The following is an 18,405-nucleotide window of genomic DNA, read 5'->3' on the forward strand; positions in this document are numbered from 1 at the left end:
CTAACCATTAGAGGAGTGAAGTTCTGGAACAGCCTTCCAAGGGGAGCAGTGGGGGCAAAAGACATATCTGTCTTCAAGACTAAGATTGATAAGTTTATGGAGGGGATGATATGATGGGATAGCCTAATTCTGGCAATTAATTGATCTTTGATTATTAGCAGGTAAATATGCCCAATGGTCTGTGATGGGATGTTAGATGGGATGGGATCTGAGTTACTACAGAGAATTCTTTCCTGGGTGCTGGCTGGTGAGTCTTGTCCACATGCTCAGGGTTTAACTGATCGCCATATTTGGGGTCGAGAAGGAATTTTCCTCCAGGGCAGATTGGCAGAGGCCCTGGCGGTTTTTCGCCTTCCTCTGCAGCATGGGGCATGGGTCACTTGCTGGAGGATTCTCTGCACCTTGAGGTCTTTAAACCACGATTTGAGGACTTCAGTAACTCAGACATAGGTTAGGGGTTTGTTACAGGAGTGGGTGGGTGAGATTCTGTGGCCTGCATTGTGCAAGAGGTCAGACTAGATGATCATAATCGTCCCTTCTGACCTTAAAGTCTATGAGTCTAATAGGATCAGATGATTTTTTTAAAAAGAAAAAATTTGGAATATTTTTATATATACACACATGCAATGATTCCTGTCCATAGTTTGTGGTTGAACTAGAGCAGTGGTTATCAACCAGGGGTATGCATACCCCTGGGAGTAAACAGAGATCTTCTAAGGAGCTCATCAACTCATCTAGATAGTTGCCTAGTTTTACGACAGGATACATAAAGGCACTTGCAAAGTCAGTACAAACATAAAATTTCATCCAGACAAACTGAGAAAGTAAGCAATTTTTCAGTAATAGTGTTCTGTGACACTTTTGTATTTCTATGTCTGATTTTACATGCAAGTAGTTTTTAAGTGAGATAAAACTTGGGGTACACAAGACAAATCAAACTCTTGAAAGGGGTAAGGGTGGAAGGGTTGAGAACCACTGAACTAGAGCACCCTTTTTGCAATTTGTGTTAGTTTAGCTGTAAAATCATTTTAGAGTAGCATGAAGAGGCCCAAGCAAGGACTGTCTTTGGGATCCTGATCCTACTTGGGACTCTTGTTGTTACTGTCATATAAATAAATAAATAATAATAAAAAAATAAGGCCAATTCTGGTACAGATCACTGCAGTACTCTGTTAGCCTTTCAGTCTTTGAAAATTCTACCTCCCTACCCTTCTTTCAGTGTAGTCTGGAAAAATCCAAGTATACTTTAAAATTGAAGACTCAGTGTTGCTGAGGAACATATTTGTTTCTTCTGAGAAATGTTTCATGAACTATCTAGTTAATCATTTGAAGTATTATGAATTATTTTTCAAAGGAAATGGTCTAATTAGCTTTAAACTTCCATTACCAAGTTCAGATTGACTGACTATTTTACCTGGAATTCCCACAATTAATTTACATGTATTTTTCTATACTGTATTCCAAAATGTCTTTTAAGCTGTCAATGTAAGTATTTTGAAACTTGTTTTAAAGAAATAAATATCTATATCTGATTTAACATATTTTTAATAAATGGACTCTCATTTTAGTATCTTTAGGCTCCGGAAATTACTCAGCTGCTATGACCCAAATGAACCAGTGTTTCTTGGAGAGCGTTATGGCTACGGATTGGGAACAGGAGGATATAGTTATATCACTGGCGGAGGAGGGTAACTTACTTTATTTCAAATCCTACTGAGAGCTAAAACAGTCATTCTTCCAATGCAAGTGTTTTGGAATATTATAGATCACACAGAAGTGACAAGAATAATGTTTTATCACATGACATAATATAGTGGCAGAAAAAGGGCGGGGGCCTTAAAGCACAGTTATTGCCTTCGCTGAGGGAGCATCCCTCTCCCTCTTTGTTTGTCTGTGGTGTGAGTGAAAGTGATGGTCTCCCTTTTGGTTTTTTAATTCATGTTCTGAAGAGGTAGGCGAGTGAGTTCTTTAGTGTTGGTACCAATGGAAGATAGTTTCTGATGTAGAGAGATCACTGCAGATCGATTGTCCACTCCTTATGGTTGAGAACTATAGTTTCCTAATGGATTTTGTGAATGATTTGGGTTTTAGATTAATATATCCATGATCTTCTAGGTCGATCCAAATAACATTAGTGAGACCCATTGCTTGTGGGTCTAATCTCTGTCCATTTTGTTTGTTGGGTAGTTGTAGATCTATTATTCTATTTAGATAAGTTAAAATCTAAATTATTCAGTCCCGTGATCTGAATGCCCTTAAAATACGTAAAATCAGTATTCGCCAGGAAAAAAATAAATATTATACTAACTCAATATATGTCCATAAATAAATAAGACCAATTGGCTGGCGTTTTCATTGTCTTGCATAGCCTGGGAATGTGCCTATCATTCTTAATTATGCAGAGTTTACCCCTTTCTTTTGATGCTGGAGTGCTTGCCAATTCCCAACAGATTTTTTTTATATTTTCTATTGTTTGTACTGTGATTTTTACTGTACCTTCAAGATGCATCAGAGCTTTCTGGTACTCTGGTCTGTGAAGATATGTATATAAGATAGCTCACTTCTTCTTCGAGTGATTGCTCCTATGCATTCCAGTTAGGTGTGCGTGCCGTGCGTGCACGGCTTCTATGGAACATTTTTATCCTAGCAACTCCGGCGGGCCGGCTGGCGCCCCCTGGAGTGGCGCCGCTATGGCGCCTGTTATATACCCCAGCCGGCCTGTCCGCTCCTCAGTTCCTTCTTCCCACCCGTGACAGCAGTTGGAACAGTGGAGTGCTCTCTGTCCTCCACATCCCTAGCACTCTATAGCTTTCTTTGTATATAGTTGTTAATCACTTAGTGTTAGTTCTATAGTTTAGTTAGTGTAGTTAAGATAAGGGAATAGGGGGGTTTACCCCTCCCTTTTCCTCACCGGTGTGGGCTCATGCCCAAAGCACCGGGCTTCAAGCCCTGTGCATCTTGCCAGCGGCACATGCCGGTAGGAGATCCACACGACGCCTGCCTGCGCTGCCTCGGGGAGACTCACCGCACAGATAAGTGCCCTATCTGTGCGGCCTTTAAGCCCCAGACAAGGAAGGAGCGGGACAGTAGACTTAAACAGCTCCTCATGGAGGCAACGCTCCAGCCCCCGGAACCGTCCGCGCCGGCACCGAGGCGACTCGACCCTCTCAAGCGGCACCGGCGATGCGGCACCGCTCCCTTTCTCCTTCGAGGAAGCGGAAGCCGACTAAGGCAGCACCGAAGACCCATGCCCAGGGTCAATTAGCCCAGCCACCACCACCTCCAGTACCGGCTGTGGCTGTGCACAAGCCGTGCACTGCGCCATTGACTCCGGCACCACAAGGGCCGTCGAGTCCGGCACCGCCCCGCTCCCCGGTACCGTCCGCGGTAGAGCTGGTGCTGCCGTCCACGCCCGAGACTTTCTCGACGGCGAGGGAGCTCATAGAGCTCACAGAGGCACCAAGCCTCCGGCCCCCGGCACCGCCGGTGCGGGCTGTTGTGTCGGCAGGGAAGCCGGTGATGATGCGGCCATCGAGCCGCTCGAGGTCCCGGCACCGCTCACCATTGCGGTACCGATCGCCCTATCGGCGACGGTGCGTCCAGTACCCGGTACGCTCATCGCGGTACCGGTCGCACTCCCGGAGGCGCTCCCGGTCCCGATCTCCGTCTCGTCGGCACCGAGGCCGGTCAAGATCCTGGTCGAGCTCCCGGCACCGGTCGAGCTCCCGGCACCGCGGCAACCGATGGTCTCGTTCCCAATCTCGGCATCGAGTTGACCGGCACCAAACCTCGGCACCGTCAATGGGCACATTACCGCCCTCGATGCCGCAATCCATCAGTGCATCCGCACCTCCGTGGCCATCTCGTCAAACATCGGTGGCTTCGGAGGCGGGCAGCGAGGGTCATCTTCCTGCTGCCCAGCAGACTCAAGTCCAGGGTGCGCGACAATGGGGGTTCTGGGTGCCATGGGCCCAGTATGAATCCCAAGGGGTGCCTCTCCCTCCAAGGGCCCCTGCCTCGGAACGCCGGGCTCCGGTTGCTACGATAAGTAGACCGCCCCCTTCACCTCCAGGCGCAGCCCAGTTACCACCTGGTCCTCATGAGCATCCTCGGCCCGAGTCAACCGCTGATCCCTTGGAAGAACCGCCTGCGGAGGCCGTGGTCCAAGGCCCATCCTCGTCGTCATCACCGGACGAGGCAGTGGCCGGGGCGGCTACATTTGACCCCCCGCCAATTGACTTGCGGGCACATCAGGACCTTCTTCGCCGAGTGGCGACGGCTATCAACCTCCCTGTGGCGGAGGTTGTAGAGGACGAGGACCCGGTGACGAATGTCATTGGAGCGGAGGCTCCAGTGCGGGTAGCGTTACCATTTATCCGCACCATACAGAAAAACGCCACCACCATCTGGCAGTCACCGGCATCCGTCCCTCCTACCGCCAGGGGGGGGTCGAAAGGAAGTACTCTGTCCCTCCCACGGGGTACGAGTATCTGTACACCCACCCGGCCCCTGACTCGTTGGTGGTCCAGTCGGTCAACGACAGATTGAGGCATGGCCAGCCCGCCCCAGCCCCGAAATCCAGGGAGGCTAAGCGGATGGACCTCTTGGGCCACAAGGTCTACTCTGCTGGCGGTCTCCAACTTCGGATCGCCAATCAGATGGCCCTCCTCGCCAGGTACACCTTTGATATCATGGTGTCTCTGGCGAAATTCACAGAGCTCATCCCACCGGACTCCAGCCAGGAGTTCGCGGCTCTGCTGGAGGAGGCAAAGAAGTCTTCCAGGTCTTCTATCCAGTCCGCTCTCGACTCCGCGGACTCGGGTGCAAGAACCCTGGCCTCGGGAGTCACCATGAGGTGCATCTCATGGTTGCAGTCATCCACGCTGCCGCCTGAGGTGCAGTACACCCTACAAGACCTGCCTTTTGACACTCAGGGCCTGTTCTCTGAAAAGACCGATTCGAGGATCCAGACCCTCAAGGACGGTCGTATAGCCATCCGTACTCTGGGGATGCATACACCGGCAACCCAGCGCAGGTCCTTCAGGCAGCAGCCATACCGGTCTTTTAACCAGTCCAGGGAGAGACCGTATACCAACAGGAGACCTGGCCTGAGTCGCCGCAGACCATCCGGCAATCGGCGCGCATCAACCCATCCGCCTTCCAAAGCTCCTCAGGGCCCCAAACAGGCGTTTTGATGGGACGCCCGAGGACGGCCCATCAGTCTCTGGACCGGATCCTGCCCCTTTATTTTACAACCGCCTTTCCCATTTCTTTTCGGCGTGGTCCCAGATAACAACGGACAACTGGGTCCTTCAAACAATCCAATCTGGGTACCGCCTTCAGTTTGTTTCGCCCCCTCCTTCCCATCCTCCGTCCCTGTCCCTCTTCAGGGACCCCTCTCACGAGCAGTTCCTCCTGCAGGAGGTCAGGTCTCTGTTGAGCTTGGGAGCCATAGAGGAGGTGCCATACGACATGCGGGGCAGGGGCTTCTACTCCCGCTACTTCCTCGTCCCCAAGGCGAAGGGAGGTCTACGTCCAATTCTGGACCTGCGGGAACTCAACAAGTACCTGCTCAAGCTCAAGTTCCGTATGGTCACCCTGGGGACCATCATTCCCTCCCTGGATCCGGGAGACTGGTTTGCTGCCCTCGACATGAAGGACGCGTACTTCCATGTCGCGATTTACCCTCCCCATCGACGCCACCTGCGTTTCATAGTCAACAACGCGCACTACCAGTTTGCAGTCCTGCCATTCGGCCTATCCACCGCGCCGAGAGTTTTTACCAAGTGCATGGCAGTGGTTGCCGCAGCCCTCCGCCGGCATCGGATACACGTTTATCCGTATCTCGACGATTGGCTGGTTCGTGGAGCGTCCCAACGGCTGGTAGCGGACCAGATAAGAGAGATCGTGTCTCTCTTTCGGCACCTCGGTCTTCTCATCAACACCGAGAAGTCCGCTTTAACTCCGTCGCAGCGGGTGGAGTTCATTGGAGCAGTTCTTGACTCCAATTTAGCCAGGGCCTGCCTCCCGCTGTCTCGGCACCAGACAATGGTCTCCATCATCCGAGACCTCCTCACCTTTCCCACGACAACGGTTCGGGCCTGCCTCCGCCTCCTGGGCCACATGGCGTCCTGTACGTATGTCACCGCATACGCGAGGCTCCACCTCCGCCTGTTCCAGTCCTGGCTAGCGTCGGTGTACCGCCCACATCGCAACCACATCGACATGGTGGTCACGGTTGCGAAGCCCACCCTCGACTCGCTCACCTGGTGGCTAGACCCAGAGGTAGTGTGTGCAGGGGTCCCATTCCACCCTGCTCGCCCATCCGTCACTTTGACCACGGATGCCTCAGCCCTGGGGTGGGGAGCCCATCTCGGCGACCTTCACACCCAAGGCCTCTGGTCGCCCCAAGAGATCGCTCTGCACATCAACATCCGGGAGCTGCGAGCGATCCGTTTGGCGTGTCACACCTTCCGCACCCGCCTGCAAGGCCGCTGCGTGTCAGTATTCACGGACAACATGACGGCGATGTTCTACGTGAACAAGCAGGGCGGAGCCCGCTCCTCTCCCCTTTGCAAGGAAGCGATGCTCCTGTGGGACTTCTGTGTGGCCCACTCGATTCACCTAGAAGCGTCGTTTCTTCCAGGGGTACAGAACACACTGGCGGACCACCTCAGCAGGTCTTTCCTTGCCCACGAGTGGTCCCTTCGACTGGACGTTACACACATAATTTTCCAACAGTGGGGCTTTCCCCAGGTAGACCTGTTTGCCTCCAGGGAGAACAGGAAGTGCCACCAGTTCTGTTCCTACCAGGGTCGCTCTCCGGGCTCCCTGTCGAACGCCTTCCTGTACTCCTGGACGGATCACCTCCTTTACGCCTTCCCTCCGTTCCCGCTCATCCACCGGGTGCTGCTCAAACTTCGGAGGGACCGGGCCCGTGTAATACTCGTCGCTCCGGCCTGGCCGAGGCAGCACTGGTACACCCTGCTGCTCGAGCTCTCCGTTCGGGAGCCCATTCCCCTACCATCTTGGCCGGACCTCATCACGCAGGACTTCGGCAGGCTTCGCCACCCAGACCTCCAGTCCCTACATCTCACAGCTTGGTACCTGCGTGGTTGACCCCTGCAAGGCAGTACAGCGAGTCCTGCTTGAAAGCAGAAAGCCTTCCACCCGCTCTACTTACCTTGCGAAGTGGAAACGCTTTGCCCTTTGGTGTGACCAGCGCGGCCTTAATCCCTTCGTAGTCCCCCTTTCCACAATCCTGGACTACCTCTGGTACCTGAAAGAGCAAGGTCTCGCGGTCTCCTCTTTGAAGGTACACCTGGCAGCCGTGTCCGCCTTTCGCCCATCCATAGACGGTCGCTCCGTCTTCGCGAACCAGATGGTATCCCGCTTCCTGAAGGGCCTGGACCGATTGTACCCGCCCATAAGGCGTCCTACCCCGGCCTGGGATTTAAACCTGGTTCTGGCCAAGCTTATGGAAAGCCCCTTCAAGCCTTTGGCCACGCGCTCCCTCCTCTACCTGTCATGGAAGACGGCCTTCCTCGTCGCTATAACTTCAGCGAGACGAGTGTCCGAGCTTCGTGCCCTCACGGTTGGTCCACCCTACACCGTCTTCCATGCAGACAAGGTACAGCTTCGCCCACACCCGGCCTTTCTCCCGAAAGTCGTCTCGGCCTTCCATGTTAATCAGGAGATCTTCCTCCCGGTCTTCTTTCCGAAGCCGCATGCCTCTCCCCGGGAGCAGCAGCTTCACACCTTGGACGTCCGCAGGGCCCTTGCTTTTTATATTGAGCGGACGAAGCCTTTCCGGCATTCGACCCAGCTATTCGTAGCGGTGGCTGACCGAATGAAAGGCGAGCCGGTCTCCTCGCAGCGGATTTCCGCCTGGGTCATGGCGTGTATCCGGACATGCTACGAGCTTGCTCGCGTGCCACCATGCCGCCTCACCGCTCACTCCATGAGAGCTCAGGCCTCGTCTGCCGCCTTCCTGGCCCATGTCCCTATCCAGGACATCTGTAGAGCGGCCACCTGGTCTTCGGTCCACACCTTCGCTTCCCACTACGCATTGGTGCAACAATCTAGAGACGATGCAGCCTTCGGATCAGCAGTCTTGCACTCTGCCACATCTCACTCCGACCCCACCGCCTAGGTAAGGCTTGGGAATCACCTAACTGGAATGCATAGGAGCAATCACTCGAAGAAGAAAAGACGGTTACTCACCGTAGTAACTGTTGTTCTTCGAGATGTGTTGCTCCTATCCATTCCAGACCCGCCCTCCTTCCCCACTGTCGGAGTAGCCGGCAAGAAGGAACTGAGGAGCAGACAGGCCGGCTGGGGTATATAACAGGCACCATAGTGGCGCCACTCCAGGGGGCGCCAGCCGGCCCGCCAGAGTTGCTAGGGTAAAAATGTTCTGGAGAGCCGTGCACGCGCAGCGCGCACACCTAACTGGAATGGATAGGAGCAACACATCTCGAGGACAACAGTTACTATGGTGAGTAACCGTCTTTTCTCCTTCATATCCCTGTTTATTGTTGTGGAGATTTGTTGGGAGGTAGTGAGTAAAGTTAAAGATCTTGTAATCATTTTGACCATGCCCTTTCTGTTATCAAGAGTGTTTTTTTTTTATTTGCTAACTTTATACTATTTACTTTATTCTTCTATGACAACTTTTCAACAGCAACACATGCTGTTCCAATCACAAGGCATGATTATTATAACTCCCTTTTTTCAAGGTTCTCAATACAGTTGCTCCTTTGCTTTCAGCTTGATCAGAATACAGCAACATGACTGGTCATGATTATATTATGCCTATGCTCTATTCTTTTCCCTGTTTGCCTGGCAGATTGACCTTAAATTGGCACGGCTGTTTCTAAAGCCTTTAACAACATTGATCCTGACGATATTCAAAACTTTTTCCTTGAATTTTGTATTGGATGTATCTGAGTCTACACACCAGCTGCCAATTAAGGATTCTGTTATAGTGAGTGAAGTCAAGCAGGTGCTTTTTGCCAAAAAAAGAAGAAAATATCTTGTGGAGAGTTGGGTAGCTATGATGAGCTTCCTTAACATCATTTTTAATAGCTAGATTGCCATATATGATGGCAGAACTGGATGGAGTTACAGACTCTGCAGCAGAGAAGGGAGAGCTATAGAATGTGAAGCAAGAGAGTATGTCCTCAGCTGCAGAGCTCTGGATCATCATGAGACTTCTGTGGAGCAGCAGCTGTCAGAGGCTTGTTCTACTGGTAGAGACCTGAAGGCATCCATGCTGCAGATAATATTTAAATGAACAGTAATAGGGAGCCAAGCTGAACAGTAAAACTTTGCAGCACAGTTTAAGATATTGGTCTGTTCCTGTGGGCAGAGCTCTAATACACGGTTGCAATATGTAACGTTACCAGGAAAAATGGCAGTTCAGATTTAGTTCTCTCTTTTTTTAATACTGCAACATTCTAATTATCCAGATGAACAAGATAGAAGAAAAAACAAAATGTTTTTACCAAACTACGCAAGAAGCAAATCCAAAACAAGTGGAACCCACAAGAAAATCATCTGTTAAAAGTTAGATATTTTTGTCAAGAGTAACATTTTTTTAGCTTAAAACATTTTTCACAATATAGATACTTCGTTAAATACTTTTTATAATTGCATTTTTATTAGATAGTTTCAGAGGAGGGAAAAAGAGATGAGTATTCAGTTCATATAAAAACACACACATCAACTTCAAACACGAGACTAAACTATGTAACGACAGGATTTCTGAATACTCTATATGTCCTATATATATTCTCCATTCCTCCAAACAGAGTTCTCCCCTCACCCTGCATCAAGAAAAAAAAATGTGTGGGGGTAAGGATCACTACCAAGTAAAATTTGGGGTAATTAAGATTTTCTGTAATTAAATAAATCATATCATAATTTGATTTTACTATCTAGACTAAATAAGTCTCAGAAAAATCTTCATTAAGAATTCAAGCCTGAATGCTATTTTCTAATATCTTTCAGTTTCTCAAATACTATGCACCAGTGGACTACATTCCATGTTGTGATTTTATTCCATTGAGCAAGACTTAATAAAAGGAAATTGTTTACAGTTATTAACTATATTGGTAATGAGTGTCTCATACTTTGTTTGCTTTTAATCTTTAGGATGGTTTTCAGCAGAGAAGCAATCCAAAAACTACTTGCTAGTAAATGCCAGTGTTACAGCAATGATGCTCCTGATGATATGGTCCTTGGAATGTGTTTCAGTGGCTTAGGAATCCCCATAACACACTGTCCACTTTTCCATCAGGTGAGATACACATTTTTACAAGTATATTTGCAATACAACTGATATTTATTTAACTTATTCATTTAAAGTGCACCCAACTTCTTAAAATCCCTGTCCAAGTAGCAGACATTCCCACTACAACCTCCCCCTGCTCACTCCTTCCACCCAGAGAAAGTCTGAGAAAACAGATAAAGTAAATTTAAAAAAAAACCAACGTAAAGTGTGGGCAAATACCCATTTTAATAGTGCTACAGAAGTGTCTCAGTCCCCCTCCCCTGGCAATGACAAATGACTAAATTTAGTTGCTTAGGCACCTAGTGGGATTTTCAAAAATGATGAAGTGCTTAAGTCTGATTGGAAGTGCTTTTGAAAATACTATTCAATTTGAAAATACTATATGGGAGAGGGATAGCTCAGTGGTTTGAGCATTGGCCTGCTAAACCCAGGGTTGAGAGCTCAATCCTTGAGGGGGCCATTTAGGGATCTGGGACAAAAATCTGTCTGGGGATTAGTCCTGCTTTAAACAAGGGGTTGGACTAGATGATCTCCTGAGGTCCCTTCCAACCCTGATATTCTATTCTGTGTCTATCTGCCTCTTTAGGCACTTAAATACTGCAATGATGGGTCCTATAGAAAAACCCCAGATACATGAATATTTACAAACTCTAATAGTACTCTCATCCTGTCTATATTTGCTACAGGAAAGTCTTAAAAGTTGAGGAAGTAGAGTGTCAAAAATGGTTTCCACTAGCAGAGAAAAACTAGCAGGCACAGGAGCAAGCAGAAGTAAAAAAAAAAAAAAAAAAAGTGGGGGTGGGGGGACTATGTGGTATGGGGTAGAAGGAGAGATGCTGTTTAAAAGGATCCAAAAACTGTACATATTTTGGAAATGTTTTTGAGGAGAGAATACCCAAGACTCCCATCTGGTCCAGAGATTTAAAACCTCCAGAAAATTTAATTCCTTGTTTTGTCATTGGTGTACCTAACCATTTTTTCTAGTTTATTTAATTTATAAAATTTAGCAAAATTGAAATCCATCCTCATGTTACATTATTTCATATCACCTTTAGTTTATAAACCTATTCAGATATTCTTATGACTTCCAGAAGGCTAATATCAACAAAATTCTAAAGTTCACAATTCTTTTTAAGACAGCTTACCTCCTGCACATTTTGTCAACTTTCCTATCAACAGATCAATTAATGTTTTTGATTCCTTGTAGATCTGTGATGTGACTTTTTTTGGCCAGGAAATTCATCTTTTTGGATTAATACATACCAATAAAAACATTGGTAAAAATAACTTTTTTCCATCATCAGACATTTGATTCCTGATGATATAGGAAGCAAAATATGAATGATCATTTTTATTTCCTAAAATTAATTGTTACCTGTACTATATTTTTTTAAAATAAGGTGTAAATATATCTTTAATTATATAGGGTCAGATCATGTCTCATTATGTATGCTCAAGCAACAAGTAAGGAGGCATAAAGTGCTCTTTTCCTTCTTAGTGCAAGTGTGCTGTACCACTGATTGCTGCATATGTGGGTATCAGTCTCCACAGAGCTGCAGCATCCTCGTCTTCCACAGATGGGTGAAGGAGCAGTGGAGCCTTGTTTCTTTTTCTCAGTTTGCCCAGCAGTCTAGTTATGCCAGGGCATAGGGAGTATATGCTGCAACAAGTATCGATAGACTGACCCATCACAGTTTACTTCCTCACAGGAGTAGCAGGGAGGAGCAGCAATAGATTGTGACTAGTTATACCACAATCTCCCTCTTGGGTTCCTGCCTGCAACAACTCTTTAGTCTTTAAGGTGCCACCGGACTCCTCGTTGTTTTTGTAAGAAAAATGTGATTGTTAATGTACCATGTCAAGACTGTACTGAAACATGAAGTACATCTTTGATTAAGGGTCTTAAATATAGTAATGGAAGTAACACATAGGAGCAAAAAAGAGATAATGGAGTCATTGACGTGACACAAGAAGATAGTTTTTATTCTAAAACTACTTTTGACACCTCCCACTGAACTGAAAAAGTTCCTTTCAGCCTGACATTTCTCACACTTTGTCTTAGGTCACAGCCTTGGCTTTTTAGCAGGAAGTTTTGAGATAAGTTACTAGCTGTCGCAACCCTGGTCAAGTTTCCCCTGCTGGACACACACCAGGCTGCTGTGTTTAGACCCACCTGCTTGGCTCATATGCTCTTAACTCCCCTTGGTCCCTAGATAGGCTTCAGGCACCACCTCTGGCTTAGCATTTGGGCACTGTAAAAATATCTAACTAGTACAGTCGGTGATAATTGTACACAGTAATTAAGTCCGCAGAGAATGAAATAAAGGATCAAATAGAGAAAGCACAAACAGGAGAGTAGTATATAAGATCTATGATGATATACAGAGTCATACATTTTAAGTCAGTTATCTAAAGTTATCTGAAATATAAAGAATGTTGTAATTAATACAGATGCAGTTAAAGCATATTTGTTCCTTATCAAGGCAGTGGAGGGTTTATATAAATTTCAAAGTAAACTACTGAAAGAGGGTTTTTTGACAGACTCAAGTGCAAGTAGTTCAGTAACTATCTATGTCAAAATAAATTTCTTAAGGTCATCAAATCCATAGGTATTCTCGAATGTTGAGATTTTCAAAGTGCCTCAGGATATTAGACTCCCTCTTGGTTCTTCAGTGGTTATTTTGTTTTTTAAATAAGCATTTCAGTAACTTAAATTTTAATGGGAACAACTGCAAATGAAACCTGTTTGTTTTACATAAATACTTTGCTCATATTCCACTGAATTGTTGTAGGGAAAAATCATAGAAGATTAGGGTTGGACAAGACCTCGGGAGGTCTCGTCCAACCCCCTGCTCAAAGCAGGACCAACACCAACTAAATCATCCCAGCCAGGTTTAAAAACCTCTAAGGATGGAGATTCCACCCCTCCCTAGGTAACCCATTCCAGTGCTTCACCACCCTCCTAGTGAAATAGTGTTTCCTAATATCCAACCTAGACCTCCCACACTGCAGTTTGAGACCATTGCTCCTAGTTTTGTCATCTGCCACCACTGAGAACAGCCTAGCTCCATCCTCTTTGGAATCCCCCTCAGGTAGTTGAAGGCTGCTATCAAATCCCCCCTCACTCTTCTCTTCTGCAGACTAAATAAGCCCAGTTCCCCCAGCCTCTCTTCGTAAGTTATGTGCCCCAGCACCCTAATCATTTTCATTGCCCATCACTGGACTCTCTCTCCAATTCGTCCACATCCTTTTTGTAGTGGAGGGCCCAAAACTGGACACAGTACTCCAGGTGTGGCTCACCAGTGCCAAATAGAGGGGAATAATCACTTCCCTTGATCTGCTGGCAGTGCTCTTACTAATGCAGCCCAATATGCCATTAGTCTTCTTGGCAACAAGGGCACACTGTTAACTTATATCCAGCTTCTCATCCACTGTAATACCCAGGTCCTTTTCTGCAGAACTACTGCTTAGCCAGTTGGTCTCCAACCTGTAGCGGTGCATGTGATTCTTCCGTCCTAAGTGCAGGACTCTGAACTTGTCCTTGTTGAACCTCATCAGATTTTTTTGGCTCAATCCTCGAATTTGTCTAGGTCACTCTGGACCCTATCCCTACCATCCAGCATATCTACTTCTCCCCCCAAAAAGTTTTTTAAACAAACAAAAGTGAATACTTCTGTTGCATTGAGAAGTCAGACGCACATGGGTTGATCTTGATTCTGTCTCCTTCAGTGTAGCTGACAAAGAGTAACAATGTGAAGATATCTGGCAAAGGAGTAATATCTCCTGGAATCAAATATCTTTTTCGTCATAAGAGCCTCACATTTTCACAATTACTCTGTATGGTGGTAGGGTCTTGGACTTCTTATCCTGCCACGTTGACAATTCTGGCATCCAGCATTTAGAACTGGAGCAAAGACAATGACCCTAAACTTAGGTTACTCTTTGTAGAATCCAAGCAGTGCATAAAATAGGGACATATTATAAAATGTTTCCTCCCCAATTTTAAAACAAGTTTCTGTGATGTGCCCCAAAATTAATATCCTAATAGCAGTCCCTTGTTTGATCCTATATATATATATATGCCAATGTTCAAACAAACACTATGTGCACTTATTTCAGTGCAGGATTATATTGTGTGTTTGTTTAAAAAAATTAAAATATTTTAATTTAAATTTTACTAGATTTTTTGTGAACGTTAGAGGCCCAAAGATATACAACGTCCTTTTTTATACAAAGAAACACAATGTGGTCCTGCACTGAAATAAGCGCGCACAGTGTTTTGGTCTATATATTGGCATATATGTAAGGGATCATATGAGGGATAATTTTGGGACAGATCACAGACATTTGTGACTAGGTTGGGTGTCGAGACAAGAATGAGTGAGATCAACATATGCCATGCAAACTGTCCCCTGTGGTAAACATACCACACAGCCATAGCCAATAGCTATAACCTCGGGATGGGCAAACTTTTTAGCCTCCCCAGACAACCAGGTGTAGCCCTGCCCCTGATCTGACCCCCATTGCTTCTCGCCCCCTGACAGCCCCCCCAGGACTCCTGCCCCATCCATCCCTCCCTGTCCCCTGACCGCCCCTGAACCCCCCGCCCCATCCATTCCTCCTGGACCCCCTGCCCCTGACTGCCCCCCGTTGCCCCATCCAACCCATCCTCTCATTCCTGACTGCTTCCCTGGGACTCCTGCCCCATCCAACCACCCCTTCTCCCTGACCACCTCCAGAACCCCTGACTGTCCCCCACTGCCCCATCCAACCCCCTGTCTCCTTTGTGACTGCCCCCCCCCCGGGACTCTGCCCCCATTCAACCCCCCTGTTCCCTGCCCTCTGACCGCCCCGACCCCTATCCACACTCCCACCACCTGACCACCACCCCGAACTCCTCTGCCCTCTATCCAACCCCCCCCACCCCGCTCCCTTCCCCCTTACTGTGCTGCCTGGAGCATTGGTGGCTGGCAGCACTACAGCCGCACTGCCCAGAGCACCAGGACAGGCAGCTGCGCTACCCAGCTGGAGCCAGCCACTCCACCGCGCAGCACAGAGCACCGGGTGGGGCAGCCTGGCAAGAGCTCGCAGCCCCACCACCCAGAACATTGAGCCGGCAGTACAGTGAGGTGAGGCTGCGGGGGAGGGGAAACAGCAGGGGAGGGGCCAGGGGCTAGCCTTCCGGACCAGGAGCCGAGCAGGAGGGTTCCGCCAGCTGGATGTGGCCCGCGGGCTGTAGTTTGCCCACCTCTGCTATAAACTAGTAAATCCTGCAAGTTGTTCCATGCAGGCAGACCCCTGTGCCCATAGATGGCTTTGTTGAACAAAAATGTAGACAAAAAAACCCAGAAAAAACAATTTACAAGATCACAAAATAATAACCAAACAAAATAAATAAAAGACAGCACATTTCAGATGATGTAACCCCACATAGTGATGTTGGAGGCAAGATTGACTTTCAAAAAATGTTAAATTATAGTAAATACTGAAAAACCTATATTAAAAGAAAGCTATTTTGGACTTCAGTGCAAAATCAAACACTGAAAATTAGGAAATTAGTTCAGCTAATCACTCAGACAAGCAAGTTTCTTTACATTTACAGGAGATAATGCTGCCCACTTCTTATTTACAATGTCACCTGAAAGTGAGAAAAGGCAATTTTGGAGCCGGCATTGTCAAGTTATTTGCGTGCCAGATATGCTCAACATTCATATGCCCCTCATGCTTCGGCCACCATTCCAGAGGACATGAACCACCAAAAAAGAAAATCATCCTTCTGCTGGTGGCATCTGACTCAGATGATGAAAATGAACATGCATCGGTCTGCACTGCTTTGGATTGTTATCGAGGAGAACCCATCATCAGCATGGACACATGTCCTCTGGAATTGTGGTTGAAGCATGAAGGGACATATGAATCTTTAGCACATCTGGCACGTAAATATCTTCTGATGCTGGCTACAACAGTGCCATACAAACACCTGTTCTCACTTTCAGGTGATATTGTAAACAAGAAGCGGGCAGCAATATTTCCTGCAAATGTAAAGAAACTTGCTTGTCTGAGTGATTGGCTGAACTGGAAGTAGGACTCAGTGGACTCACAGGCTCTAAAGTTTTCCATACTTTTATTTTTGAATGCAGTTATTTTTTATACATAATTCTACATTTGTAAGTTCAACTTTCATGATAAAGGGATTGCACTACAGTACTTGTATTAGGTGAATTGAAAAATAGTATTTCTTTTGTTTTTACAATGCAAATATTTGTAATAAAAATAAATATGAAGTGAGCACTGTACACTTTGTATAGTGTTGTAATTGAAATCAATATACTTAAAAATGTAGAAAACATCCAAAAATATTTAAATAAATGGAATTCTATTAACAGTGCCTTTAATTTTTTTAATCGCTTGACAACCCTAGTAATAACCTTGTCTAGCCGAGTAGTAGAATTCAAACACCATGATGATTGCAGTCCTTAAAAGTCAGATACATGAACATAAATTAATGCAAGCCAGTCAGTCAAATAGGACTATGTAAAAATGACTGCAATAATTATGGAATCTTTTACAGTAATACTATATTACTGATGTCAAAACATTTAAGATGAGAGGTCTATTGAGTGATTATTCTTTATCCAAAATTCACTGTGCTGTTCTAAAACAGCATTTTTTAAACCAGTGATAACTAGTATTTTTGTTTTATCCTCCAATCTTAGGCAAGACCAATGGACTATCCAAAGGACTACCTTGCTCACCAAATTCCAATATCATTTCACAAGCATTGGAACGTTGATCCAGTCAAGGTGTATTTCACATGGCTGGCACCAAAGATGGAAGATTCATTTACTGAAAAGAAACAGAGACGTATTAGGGAAGATTTATAATATATAAAATATTTTAAATCTCAGTAAGGTACTGCAGATTAGTGAGAGACAGGCTGTACTGTAGTTTTGGTGTTGTGTTGTTGTACTACTTGTCTGCATTATTGCATAGAACACTGAATGTTTCAATCCAGTACGTGTTACACTTGTTAGAAAAGGAAGAGGGAACCAGCTTGATTTTGTGCGTGTGTGTGGTTTGAGGATTTATTGTCGGAAATACCTTGAGTTTTGAATCTTGTGACCATTATATTTAACATTTTAAATGTCGTATACGGTATTTTTGTATGTTCCCTTTTGGAATTCGCTGTCAAACACCAGCAATTCACATTTCGCTTTTCCTCACTGTCTAGTAGTGGCCTAAGTTCCATATGTAGGGGCCTAATTCTAAAAGGTACTGAATACCTACACTTCCCAATGACTTCAGAAGAACTTCTGGGTTCTTGAAATCAGTAAAAAATCAGGCCTTAGGTAATGAAAGGGTAGGGAGGTGTGCATTTTAATAAACAGCGGTCTGGAAAGAAAACATCATGTACTGTACTTTGTATTGTTTCCAAATAGAGATGTTGCAGATGCATGGGGTAGATGACTCCCTTTTGAGTTTGAACTACTATTGCACTTTTAAACATGTTAGCTTTTGTAGAAAATATCACCCTAGGAAATCCAAAGGAAGGTCTGGGATTCTTAAATTGACTACAAAATGTCGCCATGGTTCATTAAGAAACCTAGGTGACAGTTTCTATCTTTGGCAACTATAAATGTTTGTCTCTTAAGGATTGAAAATCTAATGTTTAGATATTTATAATGTGCACATCACCATAGTATCTAAGTGCCAAGCTAAAAATTAGTTTGTAACATCCATAATTTATATTATCTACAGCAGGGATCGGCAACCTTTGGCACGTGGCCCACCAGGGTAAGCACACTGGTGGGCTGGGCCAGTTTGTTTACCTGCCACATCCGCAGGTTCGGCCGATCGCGGCTCCCACTGGCCACAGTTCACCGCTCCAGGCCAATGGGGGAGGCGGGAAGCGGCAGCCAGCACATCCCTCGGCACGCGCCACTTCCCGCAGCCCCCATTGGCCTGGGATGGCAACCTGCGGACGCAGCAGGTAAACAAATCGGCCTGGCCCACCAAAGGTTGCCGATCCCTGAACTACACTATACATACTAAAAATATACAATTAAGTAATATAATGCGTATATTAACATGTAAAGAGTGCTGCATATTTG

At 46.3% G+C, this 18,405-nt stretch overlaps 1 protein-coding gene across 5 annotated transcripts in view; it reads left to right on the plus strand.

The window, feature by feature from the left end:
• Positions 1-18,169, plus strand: part of B3GLCT (beta 3-glucosyltransferase) — a 160,581-nt gene extending 142,412 nt beyond the window's left edge. For all 5 annotated transcript variants that reach the window (XM_039533776.1, XM_039533757.1, XM_039533750.1 and 2 more), the window contains 3 exons: positions 1,569-1,688; positions 10,156-10,300; positions 17,011-18,169. In XM_039533776.1, the coding sequence (XP_039389710.1) occupies positions 1,569-1,688; positions 10,156-10,300; positions 17,011-17,178 (433 nt within the window). In that variant the 3' untranslated portion in view covers positions 17,179-18,169. The remainder of the gene's footprint in view (positions 1-1,568; positions 1,689-10,155; positions 10,301-17,010) is intronic.
• Positions 18,170-18,405: the final 236 nt, after the last annotated feature.

This window comes from Mauremys reevesii, linkage group 1 (assembly GCF_016161935.1).
Source record: "Mauremys reevesii isolate NIE-2019 linkage group 1, ASM1616193v1, whole genome shotgun sequence".
Classification (NCBI taxonomy): domain Eukaryota; kingdom Metazoa; phylum Chordata; order Testudines; family Geoemydidae; genus Mauremys; species Mauremys reevesii.